This window comes from Prenolepis imparis, unplaced genomic scaffold (genome assembly GCF_030444845.1).
Source record: "Prenolepis imparis isolate NDT839.2.m4 unplaced genomic scaffold, iyPreImpa1.0 SCAF_12, whole genome shotgun sequence".
Taxonomy (NCBI): Eukaryota; Metazoa; Arthropoda; class Insecta; order Hymenoptera; family Formicidae; genus Prenolepis; species Prenolepis imparis.
Window position 1 is genome coordinate 5,595,717 of NW_028141170.1, and position 27,208 is coordinate 5,622,924.

The 27,208-nt window shown below is 29.0% G+C and overlaps 3 protein-coding genes across 3 annotated transcripts; all 3 read right to left on the minus strand.

Annotated features, from left to right (window-relative positions):
- Nucleotides 1-35: 35 nt before the first annotated feature.
- LOC145943949 (adenylate cyclase type 10) lies at nt 36-10,158 on the minus strand. Its single transcript, XM_083051868.1, has 22 exons — nt 10,045-10,158; nt 9,804-9,940; nt 9,442-9,656; nt 9,099-9,205; nt 8,662-8,786; nt 8,426-8,567; nt 7,940-8,083; nt 7,388-7,594; nt 7,022-7,296; nt 6,619-6,899; nt 6,258-6,398; nt 6,037-6,189; nt 5,633-5,847; nt 5,014-5,212; nt 4,730-4,924; nt 4,318-4,509; nt 3,802-4,040; nt 2,308-2,447; nt 1,988-2,108; nt 1,550-1,729; nt 339-617; nt 36-191 (listed from the first exon to the last, which is right to left on the minus strand). The coding sequence occupies exons 1-22, from the start codon at nt 10,156-10,158 to the stop codon at nt 36-38; spliced, it is 3,957 nt and encodes a 1,318-aa protein (XP_082907994.1).
- A 252-nt stretch (nt 10,159-10,410) lies between these two features.
- LOC145943950 (adenylate cyclase type 10-like) lies at nt 10,411-12,760 on the minus strand. Its single transcript, XM_083051870.1, has 6 exons — nt 12,562-12,760; nt 12,257-12,395; nt 11,981-12,118; nt 11,355-11,489; nt 10,945-11,156; nt 10,411-10,677 (listed from the first exon to the last, which is right to left on the minus strand). The coding sequence occupies exons 1-6, from the start codon at nt 12,658-12,660 to the stop codon at nt 10,411-10,413; spliced, it is 990 nt and encodes a 329-aa protein (XP_082907996.1). The 5' UTR covers nt 12,661-12,760.
- A 433-nt stretch (nt 12,761-13,193) lies between these two features.
- Nucleotides 13,194-21,579, minus strand: LOC145943919 (uncharacterized). Its single transcript, XM_083051841.1, has 4 exons — nt 21,141-21,579; nt 18,148-18,303; nt 16,711-16,958; nt 13,194-16,255 (listed from the first exon to the last, which is right to left on the minus strand). Exons 2-4 carry the CDS (start codon nt 18,250-18,252, stop codon nt 14,482-14,484), a joined length of 2,127 nt encoding a protein of 708 aa, XP_082907967.1. The 5' UTR covers nt 18,253-18,303; nt 21,141-21,579; the 3' UTR covers nt 13,194-14,481.
- Between the last annotated feature and the right edge of the window lie 5,629 nt (nt 21,580-27,208).

A 27,208-nucleotide genomic window follows, 5' to 3' on the forward strand; every position in this document is an offset into this window, starting at 1 on the left:
AAAAAATAAGGTGTCAAACAGTTACATTTTCTTTGTTACAAATGTAAATCAGGTATCGGTAAAGGATAGAGAATAGTGGACCAGGTGCTGATGTTAAAATGCTGAATGTACTGCCAAGGTACGATATCTGCCGATCTAACGTGCTCCATCCAATATCGCGCCATATTATTGTAAATATTCTCTTTCCACGTCTGCAAGAAAAAATTAGTCGGATTGTCTAGAATATTTAATTATCGATTATCTGATAATTTTCCGGTATTAAATCAAAGATTTAGTTAATTTAATTTGATCTTATCAGATAATCGTGAAGCACATTACTTTTAACTAAATTTATTCACCCTTTTATTTTGCATGATCCATGCTTCCATAAGTTTGTTTCCTTGTAAAACTGCAAATTTCTGTGCTCTGTGCAGATAAAATCGCGTGGTCGATTTGCGACCTCGAAGAACATTCAGATACGCCATCAGCAAATACAAACGCGGTTTTACAACCATCGCGTGCTTGGAAACGTTCCCGAGGCATTTGATAATTTTGGAAATATCTTGAGTCAGATCCAACAGCTCGTCTTGCTTCATGTTGATGCAACGGAGCAGCATTAACAGATGACATTCAAGTCCCTGCAAAAGAAAAATTAAAGCGATTTAAAAAAGGTAATCATTTTTATTCAATATACAATCTATTGCTGATGATGATGAAAGAACCATATATATAAACATATATTCGATAACGTCAATCTTGAAATTTATTCGATAGATTTGTGAAACTAAGTTATTTTTAAAATTTTATGAATTTATCTGGAGAAGAGAATAATCGGCACAGTATAACAAATGAAAAAAAATGTATAACAAATGAAAAAAATGTAGATTTTTAATAATTTGCGAGAATACCTTGATGCAAGTAAAAATTCGGGAAAAATCATCGCAACTAACATCCTTTATAAATTCTTCCGCGCTGGAGGTAAATGCGTCAGTAATCGTGTGTCCCCTGGATATATACAATATCTTTCGATTAGCAACAATCCTATACTAATCAATCTATTCAATTATTCGTATCTTAAAATTAAATTTTTTAATTTATTTTTAAACGACGCAGATTAATAATTTTGAGTTCAGCTTTATTTTTATAGCAAAGATCTTTTTATAAAGGTATATGAAGATATGAATAAACTTACGATAAAGGATGAGCCACAAAAACGTTTTATTTATAAATTTCGGAAACTTATATTTGGAATTCAGTTATTTTTTATTCTCACTTTCGAAGTGGAAAAGGAGATCGATAATGAAAAAGAGATAATTAAATACTTACACTCTAAGCTGATATAACCACTGGCATGTTAATAAGTGGCACAAGCTTTGTGGATCGCGCCATACACAAAATTTCGATCTGTCTTGAGCTGCGTAATCATTTTTTCACACGCGTGTTAAAGTAGTTGCAGTTTTAAATGAATAAAGTGTGCATGCGCGGAAAATTATAAATAACGAGAAATTCTTTGTATTAATTTTAACGCAATTTTTCGATGGGGATGAATTGTAATACGTTTCTTACCTACACATTTTTCATAATAGTTATGGAAAGTCTCGTACGGGTCTAGTACTACTCCTGCGTCCAGTATAAATTCTAAGGAAAGAGCGTAATACCACGTTTTATCTGACAAGTCCATAGCCTCCTCCGCTAAAAAGTATATCTCTCGTACCAAGTCGACGGCTTCGTTGATACGTTTGGTCCATAGCTGATCGAATTATTGGGCAAAAAAAATTATGCAGGTAAGAAATGAATAATTATACACATCTTAAACGACATAAAAGATCCAAAAAACTGACTGTTATAAGAATATCTGAAAATGTACGGGAGATTCATAAGCTATCTCATGTAATTTTTTTACACAATATTTTTAAAAATCTTTAAAAATCTTTCAAAAATTTAAAAGGTATATTATCGTTTAGGAAATTTATATATGAATAAAATAAAATTTGCGAGAAAATAATACCATTATCTGAGTTAATGATGGCAGAATAACGAACATCAATTGATTAAGATGCAATGCTTCAGAGATTTTTAAAACCTTTATACCAATATCTATAGCTTCTTCTAATTCACCTCTTAGCGCTCTGTTTTCACGTGTATATAATTAGATTGGTTCAAGATAGAGATATTCTCTCTCGTATAAATTTTCAATACATTTGAATATACCTAATTCGATACATCATTAGATAAATATTTGCCATCATTGTTATTTCTTCGACATTGTTCCAGTTAGTCTTTGCCTCTATTACGGCGAGCATAGGTCTCTCAATATATTGTATTAACTTAGTATTTTTTGTGCGAAGCAAAACTCGAACTGTTGCAAGATATATTTCGCCTTTCTCTAGAAAACCACCAATGGTTGAAAAAGCCAATTTGAAACTTTTCAATGCATAAACTTGTGCCGTGTTTAATTTATTTTCTGTCTGTAAATAATTATACAAAAATGATAAAACTTCTCTTTATTCTAAAAATATATTTCAATACGAGTTAACAATTTCAAATAGGTCAACAATTTCTTATAGACAATTAAAGTCTATATATATATATATATATAATATAATAAAAACATAAAATAGACAAAAAAAGACAAAAAAAAAAAAAATACAATTAAAGATTATATTTGTAAAAGTATCTGTTTCAACAAAGCGATTATGTATACGTTGAAAAATTCGGAAAAATTGATTTTGCGCGACAAATAGAGGGCGCTATTGTTTATATATACGCGGTCGTTTTGTCGACATTCATATGGCGAGACGCGAGCGGGCAGGTATGTAACAAGTATAATTCGCGATTATTCGATATCATTATTTGCGTTTATTAATTATGCAATTAATTCTCGCGATAAACGGAAGTAGCACGGCAACATCAACGTATTATCGGTGTATATTTCGCGCAAAGAATCGCGTTTTGGATTTTCATAAATTTAAGTACAATATACTCGACATTTTGTGAGGTTAGAAGCATAGAATAATAGATACGAATTATCGAATGACGAGAGAGAAGGCATAATATATTAATTCAATGATAATACATATATATTTCGCGGAATTTGTATTTTCTTTGATTGAAATCTATATCGCGCGAATATATTCAGTAAAGCTTTGACGAAATATTTTTCCGAATATTACATTCTGCGAAACTTTAAGTTTCATATGTATATTTATTCACGCTTATATCTTTTAATAAGAAAAAAATAATTAATTACAGCATTGTTTTACCACGTAACAATTGTCGATGTGTCAACGTCAATCAATTCGTCGGGAGTGTCGTGCAAAAAAAGTCACGCGTTTTGCTAATTAGTGTGTGAACGATAATTAATCGCGAGTGCCATAAAAGAGCAGCGAAGAACGAACAGGGAAGAAGAAGAGGAGGAGAAAGAAAAGGAAATTCAGGGAGGACTCAGGCGATGGCGGAGCAACAGAGGGGTAATGTACAAATTTATTCAATTTATTACTCTCTCTTATTATTTAGTTAGAAGAGAATTCGTAGATAGAAGAAAAAATAATATGGTTTAAGACACAAGTAATTTGTCGTTTTTTTCAAGCTCTATTTTGAATAAAATTATTAATTTTCAGTTTTTAAAAAAGAAAATTGAGAAACATTTTTTCTGGTTAAAAAAATTTGAGAAATCAATGTTATATATATATGGCTGTATTAATTAGTGAAAAGTAAATGTTTAATTTTTGTTTTTCAATTTCATTTTTTTTTGTTTCATGTTTAACAAAAACGACAAATTCTCTTGATCTATTTAATCACATAAAATAAATCACTACTTACCATATACGCGACGCAAAGACGACGCAAATATGATGCTAGTTCCAGTTTCTTTATGATATTTTGCCTCGATGCTTCATTAATGGTATAGCGAGGAGGATGTCGAATCTTACAATATATTTTCGACATTATACGGTAACAAATGGCTTTTTTCGTTTTGAGTAGACCATCTCGCAATTTCACTGCTGTTTTATAGTACTTCTTAGCCTGATCGTAATTTCCCAATGCGTTATGTGCGTCGCCTGAATAATTAATATTATAATATATTATATATTAATAGTATTGAAGAGATTTGCGAAACTAATCATAAAATAAGTAAAATTTAAAAATTCGTGAGATTTGTGTTGGTTACTTTATACGGATGATTTAAATTACATCATTTCTCTGATAATTCGAATTGTAGAATGGGCTTTATTCGGATTAAACAACGATGTATGCACGCGAAAAATTGAGCAAACTCTCCTGCGAGCGCTCTTTAGAAATAAATAATATCTAATATAATAATCTGCAAATACAGACCCATTAAAGCTAGGATAATTCCCTTATTCGCGATACTTTTTTCTACATTGTCATCAGTCCATTCGGATATCTCGACAGCCTCATTCCTTTCAGCGGCAATTGATAGCAGTTTAATGGCATAAAGTGGTTGCGCAATTTGAATCAATCCGGCACTATATTCCATAAGGAAGTCGAGCATTTTATCGACTTCTCCTAAAATAAGTCAATATTAATATATACAGTCCGATTGTATTATTATGTCTTTCATACATATAATACAGAACTGTATATAAAAAAATAATTGTTCAATAATAAGCAAGATAATTTAGGAACATATCTCGATGTATTAATGATATAAGAATAATAGTTCTTTTATACATCGAAATATTCCTAAACTATTTATACTTTGCGTAGTAAAAGCTTGTAATTTTACCACTGTTTTCAATGTACCGATGCAATTTCCAAAACAGATGACTGATGATATTGTCGCAATGACAATTGCGATAATCGATGTGACTAAACGCTTCTAAATAGTATATAGTAGAAGGATCATCTTTCGTAATTAATGGAGCAATGCTCGTAGGTCGTTTCCAAAATCTTATCGTTTCGTTTACTATACTTCCTTTATCTTTTTCTTCATTTTTTGAAACTATATTGCGAGAATGTATAGTAATAACATTTTTCGAAAATCTCTCGAAATGAAAAATTATCGACAACCTTTTTTCTCTTCTTCGTTATCGAGATACGTCGGCATAATAGACACTCTGCGGACATCGCACTCTTCGTTTTTCATGCTAATCGTTTTCACAGGAAGTATACTTGATTTCGTTAATGTTGCTCGATTGTTTTGATTTTCAATCAAGGTTCGATGACGAACCAATGAAATTCTGGGCAAGTCTATTGAGCTTTCCTCCTCCTAAAAGTAGGAAATGTTAATCAGAATTTTCCGAATATAAAAAATATACTCTATAAACAACGACTGGATTAGAAGAAAAATTAATTACGTTAATTGATTATTTATGTATATAAAATGGTAAATTCTAATTTTTTGCAATGATAAACTGGTTTTAAATTTATTGACTTTATTATATTTTTTACTTGTGAAAAGAGCAATCGGAACTTTAGAAAACCGTAACATTCAAGGATTAAGTATTTAGAAATTGAAGCTTCTTTTCTATTGTATAGTAAACACACATATTGTGAAAGCAATACTATACATTCAGCATAAAAAGAGAAAGTTTTGCGAAAAAAAATTCATTTTCTCAACGTTTTTGAATCTACATATTATTTGCGAGACACATTTTACACTAATTATCATTCACGATTGTGATTTGACCTCCGTGATTATTTCCTTGCTGGGAACTTGCAGAAAATGACCATTGCCACAAGAACTGCATTTTCGTGCGTCCGCACTGTGTATCTTGGCTGCTATCGCATGATGCTCTTGTTTTTCTTCGTTCGACTGCATATCATATACCATGCTGCGAAATAAGTCAACTTTGAACTCCAACATTTTACAGTGCGCATAAAGAGGCGAGGATAAAACGAAAGCTCCTGGAATAAAAATGCACAAGTATTTGCTCGAGAAATTAAGAAATCAAGAAACCAAAAAAAATAAATGAACAAATCAGCGTTTACATGACAACATTTACTCGAATTTTTCTTATCAAAAATTTTATACGATGTCATTATTTTTGTTTTAATTAAGAGCAAATATTAAATATTTTTAATTGAACTAACGTGAGTGATGACACTGACAAGACAATAAATGGTGCATATCAGAGAACGTTTTTCGCTTCTTGTCTATACAGAAGATAAGATCCTCGACGTGAAAATCTCGTCGCTGAAGTGAGGCACATTCTAGTACTCGCATTCGAATCATCTCGGAAACGGCTATGGAATTACAGGAAATTTATGTAAGCCAGAACGCATACAGATAGATCATGATCAATAATACTCACCGCTGATGGTATGCGGTGGAATCGGGTTTGGCATTACATTTTGTAACACGCTTCGTTTAAACACTTTGCCCAGCGTAGCAGCGCATGTAATCAAACTCTGTTCGTACGGGTTCATTTTGTAGTAGATCTTGCTCATTAATTCTACACTGAACAAGTTTTTAATGAACAAGTTAATGTAAAATTCTCAAATGATGAATTCATAGAATTCACGATTCACGAAAAATTCTGAATAATTTCGAAATATATCGTTTGTCGCAAACATTGCCTCGAAAAACTAGGAAATTTATTTGATGTTATGAAGAAAAATAAGAGAAAAGGCTGAAAATAACAGACAAAAAGAATATTAATAAACAAAATTTGCCTCTCATGTCGTGATCTATATCAGTAATCTTGGAATAATTGTCATTCGTGACACAGACATCCACCATGCTCATCTGCGACCAGGGTAAAGGTGGCGCAAGTTCTTCAGGCATCAGCTCGACTGGCAATTTTGTCACCATAGAGGTATCCGTAAAAACGAGATCGCGTTGTTTCGCCTCACTAGGCGATATGCTGATGAAGTCCAAACTATTATTCTGAAGTATCAACGTCAGCAATGCCTCGCACCATCCGATATGGCCGTCCTTGCGCCTTCGTAAAGCCCTAAGAAGAATCCTATCATTATTTCAACAATGTATGGTTTCAACAATTTTTCTGTCGCAGATTGTCTGTCTGAGATTTTATGGCATTAGTTAAGTTGTACAAAAATAATTTCAGAACGGTACCTGTTTAATTTTCTGGGTATCGCCAAGACGTTTAAAAATTGACACGCGAATGTCGGAAGTAGATTTACATCCAGACCGTGCAATGCACATTTTATGAACCTTTTGTCTTTGTAAATTTCCACTTCCACGTGGGACATATCTTCCCACGAGTTTGGCTTCAACATCGTCAGCGCTATAACAACGTTGTCGTTATGAAGAGCCGATGATAGAAATTGCCAAGACATGTAGTCCATGTTGTGGCTGTCGTCGAGTAAAATGCAGATTTTAAATTCCAACTGTGAGATATGAATTATTCAATTTGTGTGAAAACAATTCTTTTAAGATAATATCATAAGTCATTTATTTGAGACAAGATAACAACATTGCCTGCTTTAATATCATTTCAAAGATACTAATAGTCTTCATGTGACGCTGCCAATCAGAATCCGTGCAGTAAGTGTCGGAAAGAGGAAAGCGAACTCTCATTAAAACGTTGAGATAGCAGAAATCTTTCAGAGAGAGAACACCACCTAATTTACTAAGTAATATCTTTTCACGCTCCTCGGCCGTGTCACAATACTCTGCTTCAAGCATCTGTTCGAAATAAGGATTTAAAGCGATTTATCATTGCAAAATCTAAATGTAAAAAAGAGAATTGATAGAGAATTTTGATTGAAAATTTAGTTTTCTTAATTTTTTAAATTCTCTTTTTATTCTTTATCAATTTTTCATGATAGCGTTAAAGTATTTATACTAAAAAAAAAATAGAAAATTAAAATTAATAAAAACCTTTCTAAAGTGTTTAAAAATTCATTATTTTATTTTTTTCTATTTCGCAATGATTAATAATAATTCATAAATTTCCAGAATAAATTTCTATCAATTTTTCTTAACTCACTTATCTTTAACACTTAGGAAAATAAATCGAACATTCCATACTTGCAAAATAATATGATGTATAACTGAATAAGCTTTATCTGCGTATGTCACGTGAAGGGATAGTTTAATCGGTTTTATTTGTCTGTTGTAAACGCATGTGACGAAAGCATCTAAAAGTCTTGATTTTCCTGATCTCTCGATACCCTGAATAAACGATCAATTTTAGCAAAACAAATGCAATGGTGAATAATCATTGTTTGATTCTTGAGTTTTGCTTTCTATCGTCATACGCATAAAGCAATATAATTATATATTTATCTCAATATTATTATAATATAATTATAGTATAAATATAATTATATTTAGAGAAAATTTGGATTTTATATAATTATATATTTTTTGCGTTATTACATAAAGTTGTAGATCAAAATGATTAATTTTTGTTAATTAATAATTGTAACAGTGATGTAATACTAACGTGAATCGTGGTAGCTTTAATTAAGAATTACAAACGCTCACTTGATTTTTGAAAAATTTAAATCGAACCTTAATTAATAATCCCGAATATTTTCGATCCCTTACTCCGATCTCGTCCAAAATATCGTTAAAGCATTCCAATTCTTGCGCTCTACCCAAAATAGGATAGCAATAGTCCAAAGACGCAGTTGCATTCAAATCTTTTCTCATCCTATTCGAATATCGGAAAAAGGGATACGTTTTACATCACTTCGTGATTGACACAAGAGATTTATGCTCTAATTGTTACAGATTTAAATGCTCACGGCGTATCGCCAAGATATTCGTAGACGTGAAATTTTTCCGTTTGATTAAACAATCTCACGCCTCGAGAGCGAAATTGATATTTTTCCAAGTAGCTGTGTATTACAGTGTTATAATCACAGGAGACCTGCGAAAACGTAATTCGAATACAACTCAAGAAACGCGTATATTCCCGATATTTACATAATTGTTTTCAACTTTCACGGAAATATATCATCGAATTGAAAACAATATCACTTTTTTAAGAAGGAAGGAGAGAAGGATAAATTATTTTACAAGTGTACACAGTAAATTATTTACAAAAGTACACAGTAAATTATTTTACATATTATTAATATGTAAGAAAATAATTATCTTAAATGGATCAGCTAATTTTTTTATATATATAGAAATTTAAATTTAAATGTCTTATGATAATCGTAAGTTCTGCCAATATTACCTTATCGTAAGAAATATTCATTATTTTTCTAACTTTATCGACAGGCGGTCCGATAATTGCGTAATACTTTCTAGCGGTATGTCCAATCACGCCGCAGTAAGCCATTCCTAAAATTAAATTGACAATACAGATGTATTGTTATATTCATAAACGTGACTTTTATCATATTGCCATATCGCAATGAAACAATATATGCACAATTGAGTGGTAATATTAAATTCATAGAAGTATTAAACTTACTATTTCATGTTCTAATTCTTTGAAAGAGATTCTTCGGATAAAACGCAAGATAATTAAATAAATCTATAAAAGAATATACATATTTGTCTTGAAAAAGTTATACCTGTTGAAACACCCACGAATGTGTTGTGAACCTCGGCAATGCCTTTTACTGTTTGCAATGCGTGCATCGCGAAAGTAATGCCCTTTTTGCAAGTTTCGTTGATTTTAAATTGATTGTCCTCGTCCCATCCGCGAATTCCAAATACGATACCAAAAAGAATATTTTTTTCGTATAGATTCACCGTGTTAATGCAACCTGCGTATTGCGTAACTATGCTAAATAAACATTAAAATAAGTAATTCTCTTTCTCTTGTTCTCCTTGATAAATGTATAATAATATTAATATTGCTAAAGATATATTTATATTTTATATATTATTTATTTGTAAATTTGTCATCTGCATCAGTAAATATTCATAACACCTGTGCAAAAGTAGAAAGTATTTATCGACCAAAAGAATTAATTCATTGTCTGGACATTTTTCGGGAACAATATCGAGGGATACTATTGTAATTTGTCTGATCTCCGCCATAAGTCTTAACGATAGACCCTTTTCAATCTACGAAAAACGAAGAATATTTAATAAATAATTTCGAAAAGAGAGACGCAGTATATATTTTTCTGTTCTTTATCACAGCTAAGATAGTTTATGTTAAATAGTACCTGTTGGATCACCGGCTTTATCAAATAGCTCTTTAATAGCATAGCGAAATCCGGATTTAGTTTCGCTATCGCAGAAATCGCTGTTGGTGGCATTAAATGTAAATCAATACACATTCCGAACAACGATCAAATAAGGCTTGTAGAAATCATTTTTAAAAATGAGAAATAAAAAAAATTAAACAATTATTAATTAAAGACTCACGAGCTAAAACTCCTGATAGTTACATGAAATATGAAAGAAATTGGACATAAAACAAATTAATCTTTGTACTATAGCGAAATAAGAAAAGAGCACAGCTATAATATTGAGAATAAGAAAAATAATATACAAAACAATTTAGTAAATTTTTACTAAATCATAGAAATTTAAGTAAGACAAGTTTTTGTGGCCAGTTTCGAACAGGAAATTAAACTATTTGCTTCACCTGTAGAAATTTTCTCTTTCGTATCAGTGATTAATGTTTCAGAGGGTAGAAATTCTCCGTTAGCAGATATACGTGCTCTATAAGGTGACGATGGTCTGGGACTTGTTATAGATTTTTCTCCTATGGATATTCCATCGAAAATAGTGGGAACACTCGACGATATCGATGCCGAGTATCTTGTGTCTGACTGCTCTAATACTTTTACTATCTATGATTATTAAAAAATTCTCTTTGTACATTGAATATTATTTGCACCTGATATAATGATTAATTTACAAGTTAACTGCAATTGTCACAAGTTAATAGCATCTGTACTATTTCGCTTTAATTCCCTCAATTATCTTATTTCTCATATTTGTAAAAAGTACTTTCATATATTGAGTAAAGAAAACTTTATTTTTTTTGCGTTCTTAGTCTTTACAGTTTAAAATATTATAGAAAATATCATTATTTATAAATTATAATTGAAATGTACCTTGATATTATATGAGTTTTTAATGACATATTCGTATTGACTCGGTGTACAATGCTGCCACGCGCTCATTGATAATATCAAATCATTTGGTAGAGAGATCTTGTTAGCTTGCTTTAGTTCTTCAATTGGTAAACCGTAAATCACAAAATGTCGAGCTTCACTGCTACCGATTACTGAGAACGTTACATCTCCGGCCGCAACTGCTACATTTACTATTATTAAAAATTTCATGATATATTCGAGAGAAAGAGAGAGAGAGAGAGAGAAAGAGAGATAGAGAGAGAAAGATAAACAAAATATTTATAAATCCACCTTATTGAATAATTTTAATCTAATTTTTACTTATTTATTAAAAAAAATATTTTATTCAAACTCAGTGTATATTGAAGACGTATTATTATGGCAAATACCTTTAAAAATTTCCTCGCCATCTTTTAGAGTTGCTATAGAGTTTTGTACATACATCGCGCATATAATTACCTTTTCTACGACATTAAACATAAACTCATCATCGTGTATTTTCCATGCAGCTAATAACCCTTGAGCTGAATTTTTAATTTGTTATTTCAAAAGAATCGAAGCTAAAAGATAAGCTTATCAGTGAATGAGAGATCATCAATAAATTTTTAAAAATCTATGCATTTCTTTAATTATATGAAGTAATTATATCTTTTTTAATTTGTAATTATAATTTTATCAATCTACAATATTATATGATAATTAAAAATTATATCATAATTACAATTAATAACACATTATAAATTGAATAGTTATTTCTTTAGTAGCATATTTTTCATTTACACACTTATTACTGATTTTAAGAAATAAAGTTTTTATCTAAAAATTAATATATAAAAAAGAAAAAATTAGTAAAAAAGAAAAAAAAGAAAACTTCATATATAAAAGAGCAAATATTAATATCTAAAAAAGAAATATGCAAAATTAATGTTTTTTACAATTTTCATTAAATATAAAAAATAGTTAATTTTTCTCTTATTCACTGATATGTATACCTTATCTCGAACAATATTCTTACCAGAAAATTTGAGTATGTCGCCTTCGTTGCAATATATTTCGTGAACAACGATGTGTACGTATTTATTTAATATTGTAGTTAAGGCTGAACTTCCTCCAGTTTTATCATGAATATACTTCTTAAACAACTTTGAAAAACCTGTCGTTACATTAATCGTACATTTTCAAAAAGAGTATCAATTTTTAAAAAAATTTAAAAAAAAGAAAAAATTGTTGACGACTTCGTCGTAAAAAAATTTAAAATTTATGTGAATGCAATACTATAGAAAGAGCTAACCCGAAATATTTAGAAACATTAAAACAGCTCGAAAACTTCGAAAACTTTTCTCTGACAAATCAGTGTCGTAAATTATTTCGTCGGGAACAAAAGTTGCCATAAGATGTATCTGCTCATCTATATTACGCAAATGTAATGCCTAAATTTAAATAAAAATTTGTATATAAGAAATATATCTAATATGTAAAAGTATAAAGAATACATAAAATATCTAATATGTATATATAGAATATATAAAATTAAAAATTGAGATTGGGAAATGTAGGATCGTGCAGATAAAAAATACATGTCGTAGAGGGTCTAACCTGTTTTAATGTCATACTATCTTTTTTAAAAATAGGACCAAACAGATCAGGTGTCCAAGCTGTGACAAGACTTTCTTCAGTTACCGAATTATATGCCATTACTTATTATAATATATCTTAATAATATTATGACATATATATATACATATATAATTGTCGTAATAAAATATATATTACTTCTTACAAGAAATAAAAAAATATCGATTACAATACAATCGATTGCAATATGAAATATTGATTACTCTATTATGACATGTATTTAATATATATACATATATATATATATATATAATTATTAATATATATATATATTAATATATATAATTAATATATATAATATATATATATATATATATGTGTTATATAATGTAAATATAACATATATATAATTCTAACTCTTTGGTATAATTAACATGTACATATCTCATACTTAATTTTTCAATAATTTTTATTTAAAAAATTTATACAAATTCTAAAATAAAATGCATAATTAATTATATATTTTATATAATGAGTTTTATTAAAATATTGTAAAATAATTGCAATAAAATATTATTGGAGAAAATCTTTTACGAGAAAAGTTTATATATTGTTGTATATAATGATAGAAATCACGCTTTTTTTTGAAAATATGACTAAACAAATTTGGCGTTCTAGTTGTGACAACATTTTTATATATTATAACAAAAAGTTATATTATTATGTAATAGTCGATATATAATAGTCGATATTTCATACTGCAATCAATAATATACATTGTAATCGATATTTTACCATTTTATAAAGAGTAATGTTTCTTTTTTAATACAACAATGAGGTATATATGTTATAATATTATTAATATATATTATAATAAGTAATGACATATAATTTGCAAATAAAGAAAATTTTGTCACAGCTTGAACACCAGATCTGTTTAGCCTTATTTTTGTAAAGAATAGTATAATTTTAGATTTACTTATTTTATGTGTTAGATATGATAATTTAAAATATATAATAGATTATGCATTTAAAAAAAAAAGTCTAAATACTCTTATAAAGAATTTACGTATCCATTTTTTGTTTGTTTTAATCGTCGATATTATTACTGAAAAGATAAAAAGGAATATTATACGAAAAAAAGCAAGAAAACAAAAATAAAGAATAATTTTAGAAGTAATGTAACGCATAAAATCATTAAAAATGAGCCTAATATTATTCAATGATACATTATTATAACCTGTTTTGAAAAACTCATATTGAGTATTTGTATAAACTTTTTTGGAAAAATTATCAAAAAAATTGCTGTATTGGATTCGTACGCATAATTACATTACATAAAGCCAAAAAATAAATAAAGATAATTTTAAGTTTATAAGACAAATAAGTACAAAAATGTATCAAAAAAGTCATATATAATTTCGAGGAATGTTAAATTGAACGCAATCGTAAAGTAATACTGAAAAAATTAAATTATGAAATAATAGTTATATATTATTTGCAAAAAAAAGAAAAAAAAATTATATGAGGACTCAATCCCTTTTCTCGTTCAATTTGATTATTTTTTTCCAGATATTGGAACCATTATTTTACCTGTAATTTTTCCATATAAGTGCAAAAATAAATTCTAATATGATTGTTATCTTTATAAAAATATGATAATTAATATTGAAAATTCAAGCGATAATAGTGGTTTCAATATCTGTTCGTCATGCTGTCTTAGTTTGTGATATTAAAATATATCTAGAAATGTATAAAGCGTATTTATTTTTTCTATTGCTATTACTAAGGTACTAACTAAAACTGTTATAATATTTATAACAGTTTTCATGTCTCAATGCTTTTCTTCCTATGTAATAGAAGAAGAAGCAGTAATAGCCGAATAAATAATATTGATACGTCAACGTAATGTTTATCAATCTTTCGTATTAGACTTATATTTTAATGTTTTGCATAAATAAGATGACTATTAAAAGTTAAGCTGTCGGTGCATTTTTCACCGCACGCGTTGCACGTAAAGGGATCATCGATCTTGTGAAAATGCATATGCATAACATGCATCAGTTTGTTTCCAAACGTTAGGTCGCAGTGTTCGCAATTGCTGTTTAAATTTAAATTTACGTCGTCTGTGATTAAATTAATCTGACTTTCTCTTTGCAAACAGTATTCATTATTCTTCGGAGATTCGAAAGATTCAGTTTCATTTCGTTTCGTGTTCTTTTCTACTACGAAACGTGTCTGTGTTTTACCCTTACGTTTAGTGGCACCTGTAATCTTGAATTTACTAATACTCAATGGTTTATTTGGAATCATGTCTTTCTGCGGTTGAGACTCTAGTCCCTCGGATATCGAAATTTTGTTAGAAATTTCATTGGACGTATCAGCTTTATTGTTAGTTAAGTCGAAATTATTGCCAGTCGTAGCCGTGTCATCTAACTTTTCCGGTTCAATCTTCCGCTTGTTGGATGTTGAGACTCGGTCTATATCCTTCTTGTCATCGGAAGGACCAGCTTTGCTGGCAGCTATTTCGAAATTAACATAGTCTTTCGTGGGGATATTTTGTGTCTTTGGCTGATATTCCAATCCGTTGAATGTCGAGGGTCTGTCGATATCGTTAGCATTCTCGTTGCTAGGACCGGCTTCGTTATTGTTACTTGTTTCGGAATTGTTATGGTCCATTTTATAGGTTCTTCTTAAATTATCGATGTTTATATCTACTACCTTTCGCATGGCAAATAAACGTTCCAAACGAATCATGTGCGCTCTGTTACAATAGGCTGTCACGTCGTCGCCGAACAAACGGTGAAACATGCAGAGTAGATAGTGCCAAGCAGTCGTATTTTCATTGTCATTGTTCCAATGGAGGATCGCATCTGATATAATATTACTCAGATTATATAGCGTTTGAAATAACGATGAATATATTAAGTTCGACTGGTTGTTATTATCATTGATATTACTATCTGACTTAACTGATTGTAACTGTTGTTGAGGTTCAGAATGAGAGACTAGTTCTTGATGTTCTGGAGAAGGTATTGATGAGCTTGACTGGTTGAGATCGCTTTGATCCGATTTATCCTGATATTTAGCGGGGATCTTCCGTCTGGGTCCACGTTTATTACTGTGTACATCGACAATGGTCCTTAGATTCTGCGTGCCGTCCTCGTTCAGTACCAACACGTGATTATGATTTTTTTCTCTCATATGTTTCTTCATCGCGTGAAGTAATCTGGCTTTAAAGTGACAGTCCTTGCAATTGTACTGATAAACGTCCCAATGACGTACCACGTGACTGTTCAACATCGACTTGGCCACGCAACTATACGAACAGTTAGGCTCCTCGCATTTGAACGGTCTGAGTTTAGTGTGATCGCCAAGCCAGTGATAAACCATATGATGTTTCGGCTCAGTAACGAATGGGCAAAGACGACAGACGAGAGGGTACTTATGATTTTCACGCATATGCTTCCAAAGCTCCATTTTCGCTTCCATTACATCCAATCCCTCGATCGTTACGAAGTTGCAGTTATGAAATTTGCAACTTTTAGGCTTGACGTTTTTACGTCGTTTCTTTTTCTTACTTGGCGTTTCTGTGAGAAAATCATCTCCGTTGTGAAGAGATTCGGTATTTATTTCGGTCTGCGCCGGATCGGTTTCGAAATCTGAATCGTTCGTTCTTTTGCAATGCACGATTATATGATGATAATACTGAAATCTAAAGAGAAGACAAAATCTATATAAAAAATCTATATAATTTAGAAAAGATATATGTCTTTAAAAGATTAATGTCTTTGAGTTTATATATCAGTGATATATGATTTGAAAAAAATATACCACACAATTTGTCTTCGAGTTTTATTAAATGAAAGCAAATAATAATAAATTATCGATAACGAGTTGATAATCAATTGTATCTTGAATTATATACATTAACGTTGCAGGTATACAAATTTAATAAGTTTTTAGAAAATAGCTCGATCTCACTAACATATTTTGCATTTGTATCTATCAATCACAAATGTAGTGCAAAAGATATACATTTTATATGCGTTATTTATTTTATTAAAAATTTATTTTATTTTTTCTTTCCACAATATACTCCCTTACGTGATTAATCTCATTTTCCAATATATTTTACATATTCATAATTGAAAAATTAATTATACTTACAATCTCGTGGGTTTAAAATCGCACAATTCACATTTCACATAATCCGTGAACACGTGATCAACGTCTCCGCGCATCCGAAAAGCTTCTGTTTGAAGCTTTTCGAAGTAGCTCGAATGTGTTGATTCAATTGTAGGCGATTTTCGAGAGCAACTTGGAAGGGATTCATTCTGTTCACTTTCCAATTTGAGGCCCAGGGGTGAACAACCAATGCCGGAATCATTATTCCCATGCTTGTCCATCTCCCCTTTCTATAAAGAATATAAAAAAAATTTTTCAAAACTCTTTTTTTATTAAAAAATGAGTAAATTATAATCGAAGAATTTGGAGCAATTTGAAAAATCAAATAATTCAAATTATCAAGGGACAAGCATATTTGAATCAAGAACAAGAAATTTGTAAAACATTAACAAGTTCACTAAATCATGAACTCATCATCTTTCTCTCTTTTTCTCTCCCTGTCTCGTTACTTCCCTGTCTTCTTCTTTTCTTTTTAGCATGTTATTTCTACTATTTATTCAGCGATAATTTTTTCTAAAAATATTAGATAAATATCTAATATACAAAAAATATATAATATATAATATTAATATATATATATATATATATATATATATATAATATTAATATATTGATATTAATTAATTAAAGCTAAATATTATAATATATGTATTCTCTTGATTATCGTACATACATATTAAGTGAAAAAAATATATATAGTCATAAAATATTTAACTTTTAGTTAATACTTACTTCATAACTATTATAATTCAAGTATAAAAAAAAAATGCAAAGTTACAGGATACAATTCATATTATATTATGTACAGACTATCTCTCTCTCTCTCTCTCTCTCTCTCTCTCTCTCTCTCTCTCTCTCTCTCTCTCTCTCTCTCTCTCTAAAAATTATCGTGAAAATCCTAAAATTGACTTATATTTCCGTATAATTAAATGGCAACTAGATTCTATACTCTAGCTGTCCTTAAACTTTTAAGAAAATTTAATATTTTAAAAGTGTGTATTGAGTCATAAAATGATAAAGTTAAGAGTACATTGAATTTACATTAAAGTAAAATATATTTATTTGTAAGTATCAAATTTGGGCATATGTTCTAAAGATATAATTTTTATTTGTCAATTAATTTTTAAAAATTGCATTCTTGTTTACGTATAACAATATGTATCCAGCAAAGTAAAAATAAATAAAGAAGAAAACAGAAAAACATGAAGTAGATGCGTAAAGATGGAAGGGAATGTTTCATACTTGGAAAACTCAATATCAATACGACTTCCATTGTATTCATGCCGACATTTTGTTGTCAGTAAAGGGAGAAGGGTCCAGAGAATAAGAGGGATACAGTACGCGCAATGGTGTGGAGATTTAGAGAGAAGGAAAGAGAGAGATAAAGTTTAATCGGAGAGGGGTTGCACGATTACTCACCATGCTTCTATCATCTAAAGCGTACGAATGGCAGCGCTGCTTCTCGGCAATCTGCTGTCGCTGATTTAACGCACGGAGAGCTATCATTTTATCGTATTCGTCCATTTTTATTCAATATCCATTTTTGTCTTATTATTACTTTCAAAGCGATAAAATCTGAAGATAAAATAAAATGATTATTACGCACGAGCAACAGAAAATTTGATTAAAAGATTCTATTTTTCATAATTAACATAATTATTATTTAATAAAATGACTAAAACATAAACATAATAATAAACAATATTACAGATAAAATTTCAATCATAAAAACATGATTGTCTACTGTTCATATATTTTTATTTTTTTTTCCTTTCAGTTATTAATAGTTTATTAATTTCTCTCAGAGAACTCTTTTCTCTTTGGCTTTTTAATAAAATATAACTTAATAAATATAATTCAAACGCAAATAATTGTTAAATTTTTTAATGATTATTATTCAAATATTTATAAAATTATATATTTATAAGAATATATTATTCAGATAGGAAACGAGCTAATAAAAGCCAGGTGCAGAAATTAGGCGCAATAAATTTGTTTTTAAACTCTTCTTTATTTTTTTATTTTTTGACACTTGCACTTGTATATTAGTCTTTTAGTTTTATTATATAATTATTTGTATTTATATATCACTGCCTTTTAGTTTTATTATATAATACGTTTTATTACATTATTATTATACAATATTAAAATTAGAGTCTTTGTTGCAAATGAAGTAATTTTGCTTCATTAAGAAAGAACATTTTTTATGTTATGAATTTAAATTGCTTCACGGTTTCATCAATTTTTTGTATTTACATACTTTCTTTTGCATATCTTTGTATTTCTAAACATGTCAAAGAGATTTACGACCCTTTTCTTTAAAGAGAAAACCGTTCAATTCATTGATTTGAATTGATCTATTTAAGCTGTTTAAGCGGTAAATGTGTTCTTACAATTCGCGCGTCTCCCTGCTGTAATAGCACGCGGAAGAAGGTAACCTTCTTCGAAGCTCTTCATAGCAAGTGTTCAGAGTTAACTCCTCTATATTAAAAGTTATAAAATTTGACAGATCTTTCGAAATAGCTTTTAACAAAACAAATTTTGTATGGGTTGTGTATGAGAGGGAAACTAAAGAAGAGCTCGACAATGACAAATATGTGTTAAATAGACTAAACATATGTTAGTCTCTTTTAAAGTCTCTTTTAAAGAAAGTCATAAATCAATGTCCCCGAGTTTGATAACAATCAGATTAATAATTATATTTTATATCATCGTAAAATAAGATGTTCTCTTGGGTTAAGATAAATACACATATACATATATAATTATCTTTTAAATATATATAGAATTGTTTTTTATTATTTCTGCAAAAAGAATTAAATTTTATTAAGTAATATAATTTGAAGAAGAGTAACACAGTGTGTTTTTTTACGGTCAAAGACAAAGAAAAAATCTCTTACGATAGCATAAGATAATTATTGATATTGTCGCGGATCGTAACATCGCGATTCTTTCTCTAAGAAAAATTTTAAATTTTAGATAAAGGAGGCTTTATATCTGTAATCTAAAAATTAATTAATAAAAATATCGAAATATTTAGATTTTTTATTATATGTTGTTTTATATATTTATCACAGATTTTTTTGTAAAATGAGCTTTTTTACAAAAATGATTTTTATGAAAAACCATGACGATTTGACACTGAATTATTTTGTAAAACGGCTAAATCTACAAAATGTTTACAACATTATTACGATTTAATATATACATAAAGATTTTAGTGCGGCTTTAAAACTATATCTCCTCGCCTATATCTTTTCGCTATTTCTTCTTTCTAATGTTATACATATATATATATATATATTCTAAAATAATTTATATAGACATTGATTTTTGATTGTTCCAAATCTCAATAAACTTCTTCTGCAATGAGAATAAACTGTTTGGGTGTAAAATAATAATGAGATTAACAATTGTATATGCTCGAAAACTCATAATGTGATTCCGTGGCTAATTAAAATGCTTTGGTCGATAAATGTTGTTATCTATCAACAAATATATTTTTGTCCATTTATAAAAAAAAGAAAAAAGTACTTAAATCTCGTTAAAAATAGATACTTTAAATTTATGGTTTATGAAAATGAATGAATTATTGGTAGTAAATCGACGAACGTTTCCCTTGAAAAGTTTGATAAAATCGATAAACGATTTCTGACTCTAAAATTTCAAATGAACAGCGCTTTCCTTTAAAGGTCAAAACGACAATGGTATTTCCAAATTCCAAACGAGTCATATACTTCTCAAGATCATAACAATAAATAGAAAAACGTACGACAAAGCAACGATATATATTGGAAATTTCAATTGGCAGACAAGATAAGGCAGACGTGGATGGGGAAAAATCGCCAAGCAATATTAATATGTAGCATGAATGAAAAATTAATAAATTTATAATATTAAGAAGATTTTGAGCGGAGAAAGGAGATTATAATTAGATAATTTTAATTGTTTTAAAAAGAAAAGAATGCTTCTTCTTTGCGCTGAATAACATAATAAAACAGTTTTAATATTAAATATTTACAACAGCATCAAGGTGTTTAAGTTAAATTTGCCTTGATTTACCTTTTTAAATCTCTTTTACAAAATTAACAAGATTTTTTACAAAGGGTAAGAATTGCGCGGGTAAATTTTAGGTATGTTTTGAGCGTTGATCAAACGGGATTAGGTGTAGAGTTAGTTGACTGTATTGTGATTTAATTTATTTTTAACTTTTAAAGGATCCATAATTGGCGACAAAAATCGGGACAGAATTATATTTATAATTTTACGTATCACGTAATGTAGGAAATATTTAAAAAAGTATCATATGCACGTGTAATACATATATCTCAGAATCTTTGGTCGTCATTTATAAGTAATTTAGAGAGCAAACTTTAATCAAGATTAAATGATTAAATACAATTATATCGTACCTTGTTTTACTGCCAGCCGATCACGTTTATCAATAATGAACTTTATTGTTGTTGTCCGGCGCCTTTTCTATCAGGAACGTACCGTTTCTTCTTCCCCGATGAAGATTTCACGGATTACACTCACACAATATCGAGTATTAGTACTGTTAAAAATCCGTGACACTATGTAACGGGATAGTTATTCTCTATTGAAATAGTTTGTTTTTCTTTATACTGTCTCACAAATATAGAAAGATCAGATATAATTGTTAATACTTCACAAACAGACGCGCGTAAAATCTACGCTATTGTTTATTCTTTTAGTTATGTAACAATTATGATCGAATATCGGCATCGAGTACCTGAAATCGTCTTTCTATAACAAATATCTCTATTAGAGAGATACTTGTACTATACGAATGACTGAAAATGTCCGACGGAATCGACGAGCAACGGGGCAATAAGCTCCAAGCGCTTAGAAGAGAGCTCTGAAAGAATTGTAAGTCCCCGTACGTATATCCCTGAAGGGGCAGTTACCCTCTCTTCCCAATTCGTTTAGCCAATCAGGGCACGGTTTTCCCCTCGAAAGGACATTCATAAACAGTACATTTGCAGCCCCTGCCTCCCACTTTCGTCAAACCGGTGGCGACTGTCGATTCATCGATGTTCCTGCATACTTTTTATCAAAATACAACTGTTCACTCCTCCACCGTTTGAAAATCCGCTATGTTTTCAGTAGCTTTTCTTGGAATTACTGTTATTCGCCAGGCCGGTCGCGTTACATTTTTTGTGATGTAAAAATTTGTCTCTCTTACTCTTCGATTTTTTCTTTATTTTCTTGTGACGAGTTAGATAAAAAACATTTTATTGTACAGTAAATAAAATCGATGAGTCAACATTAAAAATGTTTATAGCAAAGATTGGATAAATTAAAGAGTTTAGTATAATTAAACTAAATATTATTTTCATAATTAAATATTATTATCCATTATTTAATTTCCTGAAACATCATATACTAATTTCTAGTGAAATCAAGATACTATGAAGAAACTTTATTTAACTGTTCGAAAATTTCTACTATTTTTAAAAATTTCACAAAATTGTTTCATAAATATAAGATTGTGTAACACAATAATGATTGAAAACAAAAATTTATTTTCAGAAAAAATTGTTAGCAAAGGCCCAAGAGTATTTACACTTTATACCCCTTCAGGAGAGAATACTAACATTATACATTTGCAAAGAAAACTTCCCTTTATCTTTGTTTAATTATAATTTTTCTATGAAAAAGATTCAAATTCAATTAAGAGATATAGACTAAAAAAAATAAAAGAATGCATTTTACGCACTAGGAAGGAAATTCAAAATTTACTACTACTTTACTACTTACTTTAATCTCAACATAGACAATTCCAACAGTTTAATATTATAAATTCTACACATCCACCTTTCTAGTGCTCCATTATTCACAGATTCTTTTTTTAGCATAAAACACCGTCTGCCTTTCGTCTAACGTAGACAGCTCTCACCCTTTCCCCAATAGTGGAAAGAAGGAAGAGAGAAACGTCTATTAAAAAGTGAAATTTTAAAATAGGAACTTCTTCTAAGATTGAAATACTCTAATTTATGCACGTGCATGTGAGCGCGAGACTAAAAGATATATTATTAGATAAACGGTTTCCGCGCGCGCTCTTCATAAAAAACAACACTTTCTTTATTTTTATCTATTTGCACCGCGAATCATTCTGCAAAATTCGAATCAAATTAATGTCTTACATTGAAAGAAAGAAGTTTAATTTGACTAAATGCGTTTATCTATTTTTCGGCCAAGTTATTTTTGAAATTTGTACATTAAGAAATAAAAATTGTTAACTTGATTAAATGCGTTTAGTTGGTGTTATCATTCTTTAGTTGAAATATTTGAAGTATTTAAGTCAAATATATCGTATTTATATAAAAAAAATATATATGTCATAATTAAATATTTTAACTAAAAAAAATTATAATCAACTTAACACATTTAATCAAGTTAACGATTTTTATTTCTCAGTGTACAAGTTTCAAAAATAGATACGCCGAGAATATATAAATATAAGTTTCAAATTAATTTAACGACTGAATTCTACAATTTGACAAATTCTGATGTAATATAATATCATACGGGACATATTGTACGGTGCTTTATTCAAAAATGACTAAAATCGATGCGTATCACATACCATGCGAGATCGTAAAAGCTCGGTAATAAATATTTCTCTTTCTCTTCATGTAAAGAAAAGCCTTTGACCGTTATCCTTTCAACCTTCTAATTTTTTTAAATCCTTTTTGTCCACTGAACGGGACATTTATTAAATTTACAATACGTTTATAGTTTAATTAAAATACTTGCGCGGTTTCTTTAACATTTTCTACAGTCTTTTTTTTAAGAGAGTAAGAAAATCAGAATATATTTTAGGCCTTTTTTTCCTCCGGCACTAAAGGATTATTGTCGAGAATCTGCTCGTTTTCAAACTCAATTTTTTCCCCCTAAAACTATTAAACACAAAAGTTTTTTATGTTTTATGTAAAGGATTTATTGTAACACCGACGACAATCAAATGGATACTATTTATTTTATGGATACTTCTATTCTATCCAAAACAGATAAAAACATTTACGTAATCTAAAAAGATTGTTTTATCTGTTTGATTGGTTCATTATCGCATTTTATATTATTAATTAATTTATTGAAAATTAATATAGGGTTTTGCAATAAAATTTCTTTTTAAAAAGGAAGTAATAAAAGAAATTGATTTAAATTTGTGAATGTTTTTATCAATATTAAAACTTCAAAAAACTCCACAAAATTTTTTATTCGTGATCCGATGTGCGTATAGTTATCACTTTTCTTTTAATATCATTAAAATCGTTTATTAATAAACTAAATATCTAATGCCAATAGATATATACATTTTAATTTACGATAATGCGCTTTCTTTTCTTGCTTTACAGACTGTTCCAACAAAATTATTCAAATTTACATTTTATCTGAAAAATCAAGTGAGATGTAAAGACGTTTTGCTTTATTCTATAATTATAAATAAGAATTTAAACAATACATTTTCAAAATTTAATATTTCCTAACTTGTTTTTTTATGACTTATTTGTTTTATTCCTTCTCTTTATTTTCTCTTTCTCCCTTTCTCTCTTTCTATTTGCTTAAGAGTATTAAGACTGATTAATTATAAGATAGTAAATTAGAACATAATGAGCAATATTAATATGCGCTAAAAAATTTCTCTAATAATTTATTTTCGTACAATAGCTATCACTACAAGTTATAATTTTTTCAAAAAGTGCCTATAATTTTATCTACTAAATATTATATATGATATTATTATTATATTATATATATGTGATAATTTCATAGAAGTCCTGAAAAATATTTTATGTTTTGATCATTTTAATTCGTCTAAACTCCTGAGATTATTAAAACAAATTCATTTAATATATTATAAAATTATAAAATTTACTAATTAAACTTTTATTAAACGGGAAAGTATAGGAATGAGAGCAAGAGAAAAAAACACATTAATAAAATTTAATATATATTTATATACATATATACGAGCAATGTAAGCGAACAAAATATACTTATGTAGATGTTCGTAAACACATATTTTTTATCTGTTGTATTTCACTTAAAGTGAAAAATATCAAACAAATCTGTAAGTCTCAGTATGTGTTCGTAAACAAATTCTCTCATATTTTTTTCGGTTTATAAAAGAAATTGAAATGATACAAACAATAAGCATATTTTAGTTGTAGAATATCAACAGTAAAAAAATGTTCTCTAATTTAACACAATTTTAAATTTAAAGTTTAAAAAATGTACAATAAATGGAAAGAAGAGCATTATTTGTATATTATATAGTTTCCGTAGACAATGATTCCGTTAACAATGATTACAAATATCGCTTTTATGGGCTGTTCGCAGTCAGTATGTGTGTGTGTATATGGTCAAACTTAAAAAGATTCAGGTAGGTTTGACGGTCAATATTCGTCAAAGAACTTTGTGTAGTAAACAAGTAATAACAATCAACGAAGGCTGATGTAATAGCTTCGGCTATAGAAATGTTTCTTTCTATAAAGTAAAATCCCCAAGTATCGCGATCATATATAATAAAAATTAATTAGATTTTGATTTATATTTTTATTTAGATAGGCGAACAACTTGAAATTTTATTTTTCCGTACATTAATGAGGCAACAAGCGATTATTATTGATCTTGAGATCAATTAAGCGTACATACATATGTCATCGTGAAACGTTATAAATAGGCGTCATATTTTTCGAGCATATGTCAAGGACGAGAATCTGATAGAAGAATATATCATAAAACAAAGAAAAGTAATAGTTTTAAAGATTTACGATTTGTAATGCAAATTTTAGTCGTTTCTAATCGTGACACATTTAGTTTGAAACATGTTATTTTGTTATATTGACTTAAATGTATGCAGACGGTCGGTGAAAAAATAGGTATATGTATTGCATTTTTTTGCAATACAAAGACCAGTATTCTAAATATCTTTGCAAATATTGGGGTGAGTCTCAACGAGAGCGCTCTTCTTACCATTATTTCAAAAAGCGACTGGAACAATGTGTAACACGGTCATAAATATGTCCGCTTTAGAAAAATTTACGAGCTGATTTTTTTTTTTAGTATTTTGCTTATAATTAATGAAGTGAGAAATCAATAACCTTTGAACACTCCGACCAAACATACACTTACAAAAAGAAATACAAAACCTTGAAAAAAAATTCGAGCAATTTTTAAATTGCTCATTTATCTGCTTTTTTTACGCTTGTACAAATCGCAAAGAAATTTTATTCTGTGCTTTGTCAAATGCACTTTAATATATTCTTTTTATTATATCTGATCAAAATTGAAAAATATTCAATAATACTTGAAATTTTACAATGGATAAAAATCTTGATTTTATTTTTATTATAATTATCAATCTGAAATTTATTAGAAAATTGTTAACTTTTCTCCGTGATCTATTAATTGCATTCCCGATTTGTCTTTGAGTTTTTCGCAATTCTTTTGATCTGACAACTATAAAACGTGACAACTCTATTTAAAAATTAGATATAAGCATTTATACGCAAACTAAGATTGACATTATATCGACGTTAGATTAAAATTCGAAAAAATACATTTAAAAAAGAAACTCAATGATTAAGTCTGTGATTCATAACATTCTGTGTGTGACACTAAAAATAGAAAAAATAATCATAATTACGAAGCTTTTTTACTTAAAGATTAAATACTTCGAGCATTACAAAAAAGGAAAAGTAATATAATAGACGCGATAAATCGATGTCTATTTCAAAACATTTCTATCGAACTCAATATGAATCATTTTGTATTAATTTTTCCATGCTAAAATTTTTTATAAAGTTTATTCAAGAGAAAAAATGTACATTAAAAATATCCATTAATTTTTTTTCTATATCCTAAAAATATCAAGAGCATTGCAGTTTTGCAAGATTTTTAATTTGACTTTAAAAGAAGAAATTTTTTTCCGCAAAATTAGAAATTCTATGCAAAAAGAACCCCTACTGTTTTTAGGGCAACTAAGCAATAGTTCAAAGCGGCATAAGATGCATCTTACAAAAGTATGTTTCTTTGGACTTTGAATGTCTTAATATTTTATGCCCAACTTTTATGTTAATAAGATACATAAATTTTTTAATAGTTCCCCAATAACTTTTTGCAAAAATTTTTAAAAAATATTTTTTACTACTTTAGCTTATACATTACTCATGTTAAATCATTATTATTATGTAATGTAAATTATTTACAGGTTTCATCGAGATGCTTTCTCTATATTTGCAAATTTATGACCGTTGCAATGAAAAATTCGACCGAATGCATAGAAAACGAAACTCATAGACCGCGGAAGGGGACCCTTCGTCGCGCTATTCCGAAACGAGACTGGAACTCACAAATGGCGTCCCTCTCCTAGGACAAACAACTGACAGCTGACCGACCCTGGGTTGACCCATACTGATGGTTCATCTGCTAACACCATACCGGCGCACAT